Consider the following 13,841-nt stretch of genomic DNA (forward strand, 5'->3'; position numbering starts at 1 on the left):
GGAGGGAGGGAGAGAGAGTCTTCTACCCACTGGTTCACTCCCGAGATGGCCTCGACAGCCCAGGCTGAGCCAGGCTGAAGCCCAGGAGCCAGGAACCTCCTCGGGGTCTCCCATCTCCCACGCAGGTGCAGGGGCCCAGGCACTTGCCATCTCCCACTGAGAGCAGCTGGCAAAGGAACCGGCGCTCCCTGCATAACACACGAACCCTGTCCTTCTCCGTACGGCAGGGGCATAGTCTCTGCACCACAGGACATCAGCACTGACAGGTAGCGTGCATGTGTGTGCACGCATGTGTGTGCATGTGCAAGTTTGTGCTTATGTGTATGTGTGCATGTGCATATTTGTGTGCATGTGCTTGTGTGTGCATGTGTGTCTTGTGTTTGTGTGTTTTTTGTGTGTGCACGCATGTGTGTCTGTGCCTGTGTGTTTGTGTGTGCATGCGCATTTGTGTGTGTGAGTTTGTGTGTGTCCCTGGGTTTGTGTATGTGCCTGTGTTTGCACATAGGCACATGTGTCTGTGTGCCAGTGTGCTTGTGTGCTTATGTGCACCGATATTTGTGTGTTAGTGTGTTTGTGTTTAAGTGAACATGTGTGTGAGCACATGTTTGTGTGTGCATGTTTGTGGGAACATGTGTCTCTCTGTATATGTGCACACATATGTTTCTGAGTGCTGAGCTTATGTGTCTGTGTGTTCATGTGTGTTTGTGTATGTGTGCATGTTTACACACATGTGTGAACATGTTTTTGTATGTGTGTACATGTGTGTGTGTTTGTGTCTGCATATGTGTTTGTGGGTATGTGTGCTTTTGTGTGTGTGGACATTCAGAGATGTGCATGCACACACACATGCAAGCATACACACACGCACACACAAATACACAAACACACATGAATGCACACACACACGTGCACAGACACATGCACACAAATACACATGTGTGCATAAACACCTACATGTGTGCAAACACACATATGCACACAAACACATGCACAAACATGCACACACTCAAAATGCGCATGTGTGAACACACACCACATGCACACAAATACAAACATGCACAGAAACAAAAGCACACAAAACATGCACACATACATGCACACACTCACACGCGCACAGACATGCACACACATACTTATGAGCACGCATATACACACAAAAACAATTATACAAAGAAGCATGCACATGGACACACACATGTGCACATGTGTGTGCATCTGTGCATGCATGTGTATGTGCACATGTTTGTGTGCACACACATGTTTGTGTGCATGTGTTTGCACATGCGTATGTGCACGTGTGTGCATTTGTGTGTGCATGTTTGTGCACACGTGTGCTTCTGTGTGTGCATGTGTGTGTGTATGCATGCATGTGCGTGTGTCATCACCAGCACTGCTCTGGCTGTGACAGGCACCCCACCCACCTCTGTTGGAAGGCTCTCTGTCCCATCTCCCTGGCGGCTCTCTTGACCTCCTCAGGCACCGCGTCCTTCTCAGCATCAGAGAGCTGGTACACTGGGTGTCCTGCATCCAGCCGATAGGGACCACCTTTGCCCCCCAGGCCTGCAGTGTCACGTCCCCCTGGAAGGAAAACGGAAGAATGCAGCTGGTGAGTCTGGACCTGGCCACAAAACAAAGTTGAATCAGGGCTTTAAGGTGTGCTGCAGGTACAGTGATTGTAGTTAGCTAGGAACCAAATTCCCCAACACCTGCTGTGGAAACAAAGCTGTTGGCCTTGGTCAGGATGCTCTGCCTTCCCTCCACCCACACGAATCCCACCCAACTCCATGTCCACACTGGAGGGCACTGGACTGGATGCCTCCACTCCAGAGGGATCCATACTTGTTTTTTTTTTTTTTTAATTGAAAATTGATTTACTTAATTGAAAGGAAGAGAGAGAGAGAGGTCTTTCATCCGCTGGTCTACCAATTGGCTGCAACAGCCAGAGCTGTGCTGATCCAAAGCCAGGAGCCAGGAGCTTCTTCCGGGTCTCCCACATGGGTGCATGGGCCCAAGGACTTGGGCCATCTTCTACTGCTTTCCCAGGCCATAACAGAGAGCTGGATTGGAAGTGGAGCAGCGGGGATTTGAACCAGCGCCCAGATGGGATGCTAGCACTGCGGGTGGCGGCTTTACCCGCTATGCCACAGCGCCAGCCCCTGGGATCCATACTGCTCTGTTCTAATATGTTGTTCTTCAAAAGCTATTTTTCTTTTCTCACTAGATGATGAATAGGACAATTCTATTTTATTTATCTTTGTACCTCTGCACCTCCCTGATTGGCTCCAATATCATAGACGTGTAGAATACACTGGGAAGTTAAATGGGCAGCCTCTCTTCTCTTGCATGGTACCTGTTTTTCCTTAAGTTACTGGGACACAGCTCAGCCTCAGTTTCTTGGGTTTTGCAAAGTATAAAAATGTTGCATAGTTAAGTGACCTATTAATGACGTCATAGCTATCTTAGTCCAGAGTAGAAGCCAATTGTTCCAGCAACTTTGACTCTTACTTTGCAACAACATAACACATGAACAATGCCAGCTTTAGAACAGTGTTTCGACTTTAACTCAGGCTCACATACTTTTAAGTACACGTTACAAAATAGCATATGAACTGCTTAGGTTTAAAATACAAATTACATGCCTACGAGGCCAGCCAGGTAACATCATAAGAAACAGTAGGGACACTTGGTAACTAGGGAGAACTTGTCTTGTCCAAATACATCCTGATGCAAATTAATTTAAAACACTAAGCTGGCCAAAGAAAGTACCTACATGTGTTGTCTATGTATGACTTTTGACTACTGGTCTTTCACTCCTGTGTAATGACTGGGATATTAGTAAGAGTTATTTTGCTCAGTCACACGACTTGGGAACTTGGAGGAGAATCCAACATGGGCTGTATGGGGTTGTAGGTACAGTAACACAGCACAGTATAGCATCACACAGTAAGGAGCAATAATACTGTATCGTGTGGTCTATTAGCAAAGTCAGACTGCCTGAGTTTGAATCCTGACTACAGTTTGCTAGCTGTGTGTCTTGATTTCCCCAAAGATACTTCGTTTCTTTGCGTCTCAACCTCCTCATCTAGCAAAGGGGGATATGGATATTTTTAGTTAATGTGTAGAACAGCATCTGGCACATATAAGCCTGTACTTCCTGTTGTCATTTCAATAATTCTTGGTTACACAGCTTGAGGTCCTTTCCAGTTTCACTAGGTGGAAAATTTGAAAGCGTTTAGACATTGGTTAAATTATGTTGCATTTTTGTTGTCTGCCTCAGGGCTTTCATTGGGCTAATAAAGTAAAATATGAGAATTCAGCATGGACTGCTTCCCTGGTAGGTCATTTCCTCCTGAGAAGAACCCTGAGAACAGTCCATTCATTACAGTATTTTTAGCCTGGGATTGGAGCACACTTGATTTCATTTGCACTTAGCACTGGGCTGTGGAAAATTCCTTCTTGGATGTGTGTGATCCTGGCTGCCACTCACGGTCGACCTATGGCAGAGGGAGCAGCAAGTGCACAAGGACCCACAGGTGGAAACGCTGTGGTTGGGACCTGCCTTCCTTCCCCACAGGAGTGCGTCCTTGGGTGTGGATGAGTCACAGATGAGAGCCGATGAGAGAGAGAGGGAGGGAGGGAGAGATATAAAGCTAAAGCGCCTTCGTCAATTGAGAAATAAAAGCTCTGGGGAAGCAAATGCAGGTCTTCAGTCTGGAGAGATACTTGAGCTATTAGGTTTGAGCTGAGCAGCAAGCAACAATGTTCACTCCAAGGAAGCCCGGTGTGGGGAGCCCTGTGTCTGGCCAGCTCGCCTCGCCCCACAGTGCACTCCATATGGATCAAATCTTCTTGCATTGACACTGACTTCCAGATCAAAGGACATTTCTAAAAACAGCCTCTCTTTTCAGGCTGCTGCTTGATGAATAAACAGAGCTGGACAAGAGGTCCCTGGGCCTTTTTGATAGCACATTGTCTCCGCACAGAGACCCATTTCCTGCCCAGGGCGTCAAGGCCAAGAGACAGGGGACCATCCTCAGGGAAGGTGAAGTCCTGAGCTCCTGCCAGCACTCCGCAGGGCTGGGCTGAGATAAGCTCAGACAGAGCACACAGTCTGGCTCTGTTCCTGTGGCCCAGCAGCTGTGTCTGCTGCAGCTGCCACGGAGGAAAAGGAAGACGGCAGTCAGTCACGGGAACAATGTGCTCGCCAGGCAGCCAAGAGGAAGGAACGGACCACAGCAAACAGCCCCAACCCCCTTATCTCAGAAATCTCGCATCCTCATCGCACTGGCTTAGGAGACAAGGATCATTTCTTTTCCGAGTCCGTTGCTCAAGAAAGAATTTAGAGTTCTGGCAGGATCCCAAAGGGCATGGAATGTAAAAGACACAGGATTAACACTTTTTCTTATGCCAGGCATTGTATGGTTGGCGGCTTTACATTTGGAATCTTATTTAATCCTCACCGCAACCTGCAGAGAGAGCCCTGTTTTGACGAACGAGGGGACTCTGAGAGGGTGAGAAGGCTCTCAGGTCACGGGGTGGCAGACAGAGTGCTGCGCCGGTCGGATGGGCCTGGCAAACCCCAGGATGCTCCAGCCGGGCGAACACTCCTGCTACCCACCTGTTCCTCCAGCCCAAGTGTTGCCGCCCACGTGGGGCATGTTGTCTGGGTCTTCCTTCCCGTGTTTGGGGGAGCTCACATCTTCACCACTGTCTCTGTGGATTGTTATCTACAAATGAAGAAGGGAGAGGTCATCACTGTCCTGTGACCAACACCTGGAACCCCGTGACAGAGAGAAGGCTTCTTTCCCCATGAGTTCTGAAGGGATCTCATGACGTGATAGATGCTGTTTGTGTATGGTAAAAAAATATATATATATATTTTTAAAATCAGATTTAACATCCATTTATTTGAGAAGGAGATGAATTAAAATTTCAGGACACTCTTTTAAAGGAAGAAAAGGAGTGGGCTGGGTTTCAGCTTCACGATTGTCCTGGTGAAGAATGCTCTGAGAATGTTTTCACAAGGCAGGAGACCCGCCCAAAGCAGGGAAAACCAGAGCCCACCAGAAATAGACATGAAAAGGATCCCCGTCTGGCTGATACAGCTGAGTCAGTAAATGCACATTTATCTATTTCACTTTCAAAGAAACCCCATTACTCTGAGAGCTGTTATTTTATGTAAAATATATGGGAGGAAAAAAAAACCTCAGAAAATGAATGCATGTGTGCCGGAGTGACAGATTTATGTCTATAGATCTGCAAATACTCAAAACTGCTGATTTATTTTCTGGACTCACTCCAATTTTATTATGGTATTTTGTGGCTTTCCTAATTCATCTTTAATGCTGGATTTATGATGCCTGCAGTTCAGACAGAGTAAGTGGTACGCTAGCCCTCCTCTAGGGGAGCATGCAGTCCATTGGTCGCCGTTTCAATCAGCACAGCTGATAACCACGCAGGAACGCCAGTCCCAGTAATCGGCTGACTGGGTCCAAGTCCACAGCAGAAGAACCCTGAAGCGTTCACACTTCGTGGGCACTGCGTGCCTGCTCTCAAACGTTAACAACTTTCAGGGAAGAGATGATAAACTGTTCTTTTATAAGTCCTACAAGGAACATACTGATGGGATCCTGAAGAGTACCAAGGGGCTACAAAGCCATGAAGAGTTGGTCTTGACCTCAAAGTGCTTACAGTGGGGACGAGGGAGATTGTTGGGCCTGAAACACGTGGCAGATCAGTTCTTAGAGTGAACCCACTTGTGAGTGTGCTTTTCCTTCTCGAGGTTAGGATCAATAAAGGTAGACAGGAGGTGATTTGAGGTCTTTGCAAACAAAAATGGAGATTAGGGATGAACTAATCACAACTTCCATGGCCTATGTCGAGGAGTTCACCTCAACTGTTAGATCATCACAAAGCGATTTTAATTCACTAGCCTGTATTTCCTTTTTTTTTGAGAGAGAGAGAGAGAGGAGAGACAGAAGGAGATCTTCTATCCATTGGTTCAGTTCCCCAATGGCTGTGATGGTCAGGGCTGGGCCAGACTCAAATCGAGATCCAGGAACTCCATCTGGGTCTCCCATCAGTGTGGCAGGATTCCAGGCACTTGGGCCACCTTCCGCTGCCTCCCAGGCACGTCAGCAAGGAGCTGGATTGGATGTCCAGCAGCTGTGATATGAACGGGCAGTCTGATTTGGGATGCTGACATGATAACCATGGCTCAACCCACAGCCCCACAACACTGGCCCTTCCCTGGACTTTTCTTCCAACAGCTTTATATACTATGTTTTTTTTCACTTTACACAGGAAGATGCATTTATTACAATAATGCTGCCCCTGTAGCTTCTCAACTGGTTCTGGAAGGATCGTCAGAATCCATGGAATGTTCTTTTGAAATATCTTTGATGCCAGCAATTATGTGTTCTTTCAAAGTGGATTTGATTTTTAATAAACAACCAAAGGACACTTAGAGCTGATTTCTGGTATAATGTATCTACTAACTCAATATGTAACCTTTGAAGTAAACCAATGACCTTCTCTAGGCCTCAACTTTCCCACCAGAAACTAAGAGAGGTGAGCGAAATGATTTCTGCTATTCCTCTAGAGTTAATATGCTGTGACTGATTCAATTATTCCAAATCTGGTAAAAACAAAATATGGAGCTTCAGGTAGAGTATGGGTCAAAACGAGGTACAATTATGCAACAGTGAGCCTGGTTTATGTATAAGAGTTACGACTCTTCCATAAGCCAATTCTCAAAGAGAAGTCCCAAAAATGGTCTGAGCAGTGGTAATTTTCTCAGTATCATTCCTCACGTTGGGGTGTGTGTGCCTTCTGGTATGCTGTTTAAAAATAAATAAGACTAAAAGAGGTATGAAAAACAAATTTCCATGTGTCTAGTAACTATTTTCATAAAAAGTTATCTCTTTTAGACATTTCACACCATCCAGTTATGCTATAAAAGAATAATAGCCCTGTATAAAACAAGTGCTAAAAATGATGGCTGAAGGCAAACAAAAGGCCCCTCCAATGCCCCCTGCTCCCCCACCCTGGTATCTCCCACTCCAAGCTTTGGAGGTTGTAAAGCCAGCCATGATGGCCTGAGGGAGGGAGAAAACAGGCTACGAGATGTCCCTGCAGACAAGCACCTGAGTGTCTAGTCCCTGGGAAATGGCCCTTCTCATGTAGTCAGCGACAAGGTAGCCCCCCACCCACCCTAAGCAGCGAGATTCAAAATCGACTAATATGAGACATGTATACCATAAAATCCCAGGGATCTTGAATTGGGAGCATGGCACATGGGGAGTTTACCTCATCTGGCATCACTGTGCAAATGTCATTATACTTTCTCACAGGAATATATTTCCCAGGGGTGGGGAACCTTTTTTCTGCCAAGGGCCATTTGGATATCTATAACATCATTCACAGGCCATAAACAATTATCCACTCAAAAGAGAGCCTGCTATAGATTTACTGGATTTAGGGTCTCACCTGCGGTTGCCTTGGCAGGACTAGATCAAATGCTTTCAGCCCCCAGGCCAGACATTCCCCACCCCTGGAAGAATGGGAGGAGCACATATTCTAAGGGGCTTTCAGAGCCATTTTAGGGAATCTCTTACAGGCACTGACAATGATTCATAAAAGCTTCAACAGAAAGGCTCAGTTAGTCCAATGCACAACAGAAACCTGGACAGACAGGAGGGAAGGCCTATCATTCGAGGAGGCTCACTCCCTGGGGATGGACTTATGCTGCAGAGCCACTGGCCATTCAGAAAAGTGATAAACTGCTGTCTGCTTCCATGCACATGTTGAGGAGCAACCAGGATGCATTTCCTTTAGTTTCATCCAGAAAGGGTTCCAGGAAGTCATCCCAATCACTGAAACAGGCACTATTTAATTTGGGGAGTGAACCAGCAGATGGAAGACCTCTCTCTCTCTCTCTCTCTCTCTCTCTCTCTCTCTCTCTCTCTCTCCTGTCTTCTCTACCTCTCTAACTCTGTCTTTCAAATAAATAAAACGTATCGTTAACAAAATTTATTCATTTGAAAGAGAGAAAGAAATAAGAGAGATAGAGACCGAGAACGAGAGTGAGAACAAGAGAAGGAGAGAATCTTGTATCCACTTTTTCATTCCTCAAATGGCCACAACAGCCAGGGCTGGGACAGGCTGAAGCCAGGAGCCAGAACTCCTTCCTGGTCTCTCACGTGGGTGGCAGGGACTCAAGTATTTGAGTCATCCTGTATCTGCTGCTTCTCAGTCACATGGGCAGGCAGCTGGGTCGGAAGTAGAATAGTTGGGACTTGAACTGGCACTCCAATGTGGGAAGCAGGTATCCCAAACAGCAAGTAACCCACTGCACCATGATTCCTGCCTACCTTCATTTTTTTAAAAAGATTCTACTGATTCATTTGAAAGGCAGAGTTATAGAGGTAGAGAGAGAGAGGTCCTCCATCTACTGGTTCACTCCTCAGATGGCTGCAACAGCCGGAGCTGTGCCAATCCGAAGCCAGGAGCCAGGAGCTTCTTCCAGGTCTCCCACATGGATGTAGGGGCCCAAGGACTTGGGCCATCTTCTGCTGCTTTCCCAGGCCATAGCAGAGAGCTGGATGGGAAGAGGAACAGCCGGGACTCGAACCAGCGACCATATGGAATGCTGGTGATGCAGGCGGAAGATTAACCTACTGCGCCACCATACTGGCCCCTCCCAACCTTCATTTGTTAAAAAAGATTTCATTTATTTATTTGAGAGGTAGAGTTACAGACAGAGAAAGGTCTTCCATCTGCTGGTTCACTCCTCAGTGGCTGCAACCGCCAGAGCTGAGCCAATCTGAAGCCAGGAGCCAGGAGCTTCTTCCAGGTCTCCCATGTGGGTTCAGGGGCCCAAGCACTTGGGCCATCTTTCACTGATTTCCCAGGTCACAAGCAGAGAGCTGGATGGGAAGAAGAGCAGCCAGGACATTAACTGGTGCTCATACGGGATTCCAGCACTGGAGGTAGAGACTTAGCCTACTATGCCACCGTCCCCCCTATGCATTTTTATGGTACATCGACTATTCACAGGGATACAGAAGTGCGTGGAACAGGATCTTTGCTTCTAGAACAAAGAAAAAGGGAAGAAATCTAAAGGGGGCACAAAGAGACAGCACAGGAAGATACAAGCAGTCATAAGGCACTGACTACATCTGCTTAAACTACACTATTGTCTGGGGCGAGTTGTGGTGAAGCAGGATAAGCTCCCTGCCCTTAGGATTCCTGCAGCCCATATCAAAGTGCCTGGGCTTGAGTCCCACCTCTGCTTCCCATCCAGCTTTTTGTTAATGAACCTGAGAGGTGGCAAAGGATGGTCCAAGTACTTGGGAGTCTGCCACCTACATGGGAGGTGGAGTTTGCAGCTCCCAGCTTTGGCCTGGTTCAGCCCTAGCTGATGTGGGCATTTGGGGAGAGAACCACATTGGAGGATCTCTCTCTCTCTCTCTCTGTCACTCTTTCAAATAAGTAAATAAATATGTACAGCTTAAAACTTTATGCACATAAACTCTTGTCTGAGATTATTCTCTCCTAAAGGTTAGAAATTTCTTTCATAGATACAGATACAATGAAAGTTATATTAACATATTTCTAGGGATAATGGCTTTTTGCGTAAATTCAGTTGGTTAAAAAAAGTAGCAAGTTAACTGCCACCTATTTTCCATAAGTGACCCATACTTTCTACAATAATAACATGAGAAAAATACCTTTGTCCCTAGTTTGCCCCTCTGTGTACCAACTTCAAACTTTGGCGAAGCCATTGAATACATAATTTATCGTTAGCTCTTCCCTAGCTTGGTGGTAATATCCGCTGCCAAATACTCATCGATTTACCCTTAAAAAGCAGAGAAAGAGGCCGGTGCCATGGCTCACTAGGCTAATCCTCTGCTTGTGGCGCCGGTACCCCGAGTTCTAGTCCCGGTTGGGGCGCCAGTTCTGTCCCGGTTGCTCCTCTTCCAGTCCAGCTCTCTGCTGTGGCCCAGGAAGGCAGTGGAGGATGGCCCAAGTGTTTGGGCCCTGCACCTGCATGGGAGACCATGAGGAGGTACCTAGCTCCTGGCTTCGGATTGGTGCAGCGCGACGGCCTTAGCGGCCATTTGGGGGGTGAACCAACGGAAGGAAGACCTTTCTCTCTCTCTTTCTCACTGTGTAACTCTGCCAAAAAAAAAAAAAAAAAAAGCAGCAGAGAAAGATTTGACTGTTGATCACTAATATCCACTAATTACACAGTAATTTATGTAATGATAAACAATGCCTAGCTAATATTCATTTGCTCTAAATAACCAACCCCAGAGGGCATCCATATTCTAAGCACTATTCTTACTAAATGATAAACAAGTCATTTTTCCTTTGTTGGAAAGGCTAGGAAGCAGCAGGCAGGCAGAAGGGGTGGAATGTGGCATGCAGTACATGAGAGCTACTCCCTGTCCCTGAAGACAGATGCCTGGTAGGGTGGCTTGGGACAAGCAGGTGAGAAGCAGAATGGATGATCCACGGCTGCCAAGTAGAAGATGTCCAACGGTACAGAAAGGATGTCCTCCTCCTCTTCTTTTTAAAGATTTATTTATTTGTTTATCTGAGAGGCAGAGTTACAGAGAGAGGGAGAGACAGAGAGAGGTATTTTATCCGCTGGTTCACTCCCCAAATGGCCACAATGGCAGAGCTGGGTCAACTCCAAGCCAGGAGTCAGGAGCTCCTTCTGGGTCTCCCATGTGGGCAGCAGGGGCCCAAGCATGTGGGCCGTCTTCCACTGCTTTCCCAGGCCATTTAGCAGGGAGCTGGATTGGAAGTGGAGCAGCTGGGACTTGAACAGGTGCCCATACAGGATGTCGGTGCTGCAGGCGGAGGCTTAACCTACTTTGCCACAGTGCCAGCCCTGAGGGTTCCTTTCTTTTCTTATGAGCTTCTTCAAGGCTACCAGCAACCCCTCCACCTGACTTTCGACTGGACCCCTTTGCCCACCTCCCAAACTCAACCCAATACACTGTTACCCTTCTCCTTCTGCCCTGACATTCCTAGGGAGTGTTGTTCCTTGGTAACTGTGGGGCACTGATTTCACAAGTCCCTCAGATACCCAAATCCTTGGGTGTTCAAGTCCCCTATAGAAAATGGTATAGTATTTGTATAGAACCTACATACCTCCTCGCATACACTGTAAAACACATTTGTTTTACTTATAATACTTAAACAATTAAGTGTTACGTCAGTAGTTACTGTACTGTATTCCTTAGGGGATGACAAGAAAAAAATCCAATAGACATTCAGCCCAGATGTGTTTTTTCAAATGCTTTTGATCTGAAGTTAGTTCAATCTGCTGGTGGGGAAGTGATAGACACAGAAGGCCAAGTGTATTTTTGACTTTTGGCATAAGTGATGTGCTTAGTAAATATTTGAAACTATAACCAAAAACATGCCCCTCCTTCTATCTAGGTGCTCTAGAACACATATTTGTATCCATTCTATATTACTTCTCTATCTCAATGCACCAAATTTCAGACAAGAACTTTCTCACTGGAACGAGGACCCTCTCTAACAACAGCCATTACTATGCACACAACAAAAACACTCAGCCCGACTGAAATGAACAAAACTACTACTCAGGCTTGGGTTTAAAGGGGGAAGAAAATATCAATTTATTAATATTCTACCTTACCTTTCATTATCTGCCAGAAGTGGCTGCACAGTGGCTTTTACATACAGTCTTGACATATGGTGCTTACTAAACCTCTGCCAAATATGTGCATGGGAGGCTACTCAGTGGCAGAACACTAAGAGTTTCATCTTCCACATATAATCTTCCCCCACAGTAAGCTGCCATATGGGTGCCTGATGGGACTCCTCCAGCCTTGCCTGCCACTTCATGACTGATGCACAGTGGGGCCGCTGGTCAGCACAGCCGTCCAGCAGAGGCAGGACACATGCCCACGTCGGCTCCTGCCTCTCTTAGATCTTGATCTCACACTGATCTCTGCTGGACTTCGATCCCTCCCAAGGCCTCGGCTCAGTCCGTTTTGGGCTGGATTCCTCCCTGGGCCCCAGAGGGGCTCCTTGCTGTGGCCTCTGAGTCTAGGGTGATGACCTGTCTCCTGGCTCCCTGGGCCAGACAGAGCTGTCTGCGTGACTCCAAAACAAAACCAGAGTTTTGCAGAACCCATCCAAAGCAACTTCTCATGCGTCACTTCGAGTACCTTATTTAGTCTTTCTTTGTCTTCTATTTAATTGCAAATATGAACAAAAGATGAAGAAGATGATTTTTGGAAAATCTGGGAGCATGGAATGCAGCATGATGGAATCAAGAAGGTGTTTCACGGGTTAAGAGGCTACACTTAGACACAAATCTTTAAGGGAAACCAAATGTTGTTATCATTGTGTGTAGGTGAATGTCAAAAACACATGTTAAAAACCCACAAATAATTGGCACGGCAACAGTTTACTGGCACGGAAATACATTCTTCCTGCTGCCACCACACACAAGCACACTCAGTATTCTAAACATCCACACAAAAACAACTGCTAATGAGAGTCAGAGGCAGCAGGGGCAGGGCAAGCTGTCATGTCTTTATATATTCTACCCTTCCTATTTTTGCCTCTTTTATTTTTAAGGGCCTTCAAAAAGGTTAATTTTTTTAAAAGATTTATTTATTTATTTGAAAGTTGGAGTTACAGAGAAGAGGGAGAGGCCTAGGCAGAGGCAGAAGTAGAGAGAGAAAAATCTTCTATCCACTGGTTCACTCCCAAATGGCTGCAACAGACAGGACTGGGCCAGGCTGGAGCCAGGAGCTTCAATCAGGTCTCTCACATGGGTGCAGGGGCCCAAGCACTTGGGCCATCTTCCACTGCTTTCTCAGGTGCATTAGCAGGGAGCTGGATCGGAAGTGGAGCAGCTATGACTTGAAGGGGTGCCCATATAGGATGCTGGTGCTGCAGGCAGGGGCTTTACCTGCTACGCCATAGCACTGGCCCCAGAAAGATTAACATTTAAAGCTGTAGTAAATTGAAAACCAGCCATTAGACCTCCAAGTTGAAGGTTGGTGAAGGCAAGGCAACCTCAACTGAAGCTGACAATTTTGCACAAATGCTCTGGTTCGGTTAGCTGCAAGGTAGCCCTGGAAAGAGACATTTAATGTCATAAACTTTTATCATTACAAAAGCTAAATGACCTCTCATGGCATTTCCTGGCCAGGTAACTTCAATCTCGACCTGAAGTCTTGTACGTCTTCCAAAATACAGTAAATTTGGAAATATCTAAAGCTACTCTGCTTTCCATGGTAACAGAATTCTCTGAGGTGCTAAGAGTAGTTAGGAAAAGGGAAGGGTGGGTAGAAAAGCTATTCCTCGGACAGACGTTATGGTCTAGCTGGTAAAGCCTCTGCCTGCAAGCAGCTGCTCCACTTCTGATCCAGCTCTCTGCTATGGCCTGGGAAAGCAGCAGAGGATGGCCCAAGTCCTTGGGCCCCTGCATACACATGGGAGACCCAGAAGAAGCTCTTGGCTCCTGGCCTTGGTCTGGCCCAGCCCTAGCCATTGTGGCCATTTGGGGAGTAACCCGGCAGGTGGAAGATCTCTCTCTGCCTCTCCTCTGTCTCTCTGTAATTCTGCCTTTCAAATAAATAACACAGACCTATTTAAAAAAAAAAAAACAAAACAAAACGAAAAGCTATTCCTCCCAGCATTGTGTATTAGAAGCGAAACTTTGAAAATATGATCCAGGTTCTAAGAATACACGGAAGCACCTAACACAACCACATGCAAAAGCTTTTATGTAGGGAATTCTTTCCCGGAAATAGGGGCGCTAACTGAATGAGTGAGGGACAGCT

At 46.5% G+C, this 13,841-nt stretch overlaps 1 protein-coding gene across 1 annotated transcript in view; it reads right to left on the reverse strand.

Annotated features, from left to right (window-relative positions):
* The window catches only part of VWA8 (von Willebrand factor A domain containing 8), a 403,863-nt gene that overhangs the window by 42,658 nt on the left and 347,364 nt on the right, over nucleotides 1-13,841 (reverse strand). Inside the window, exons 38-39 of the mRNA XM_062194118.1 lie at nucleotides 4,619-4,727; nucleotides 1,422-1,578 (exon numbers count right to left, since the gene is read on the reverse strand). Of these exons, the coding sequence (XP_062050102.1) occupies nucleotides 1,422-1,578; nucleotides 4,619-4,727 (266 nt within the window). The remainder of the gene's footprint in view (nucleotides 1-1,421; nucleotides 1,579-4,618; nucleotides 4,728-13,841) is intronic.

This window comes from Lepus europaeus, chromosome 6 (assembly GCF_033115175.1).
Source record: "Lepus europaeus isolate LE1 chromosome 6, mLepTim1.pri, whole genome shotgun sequence".
NCBI lineage: Eukaryota > Metazoa > Chordata > Mammalia > Lagomorpha > Leporidae > Lepus > Lepus europaeus.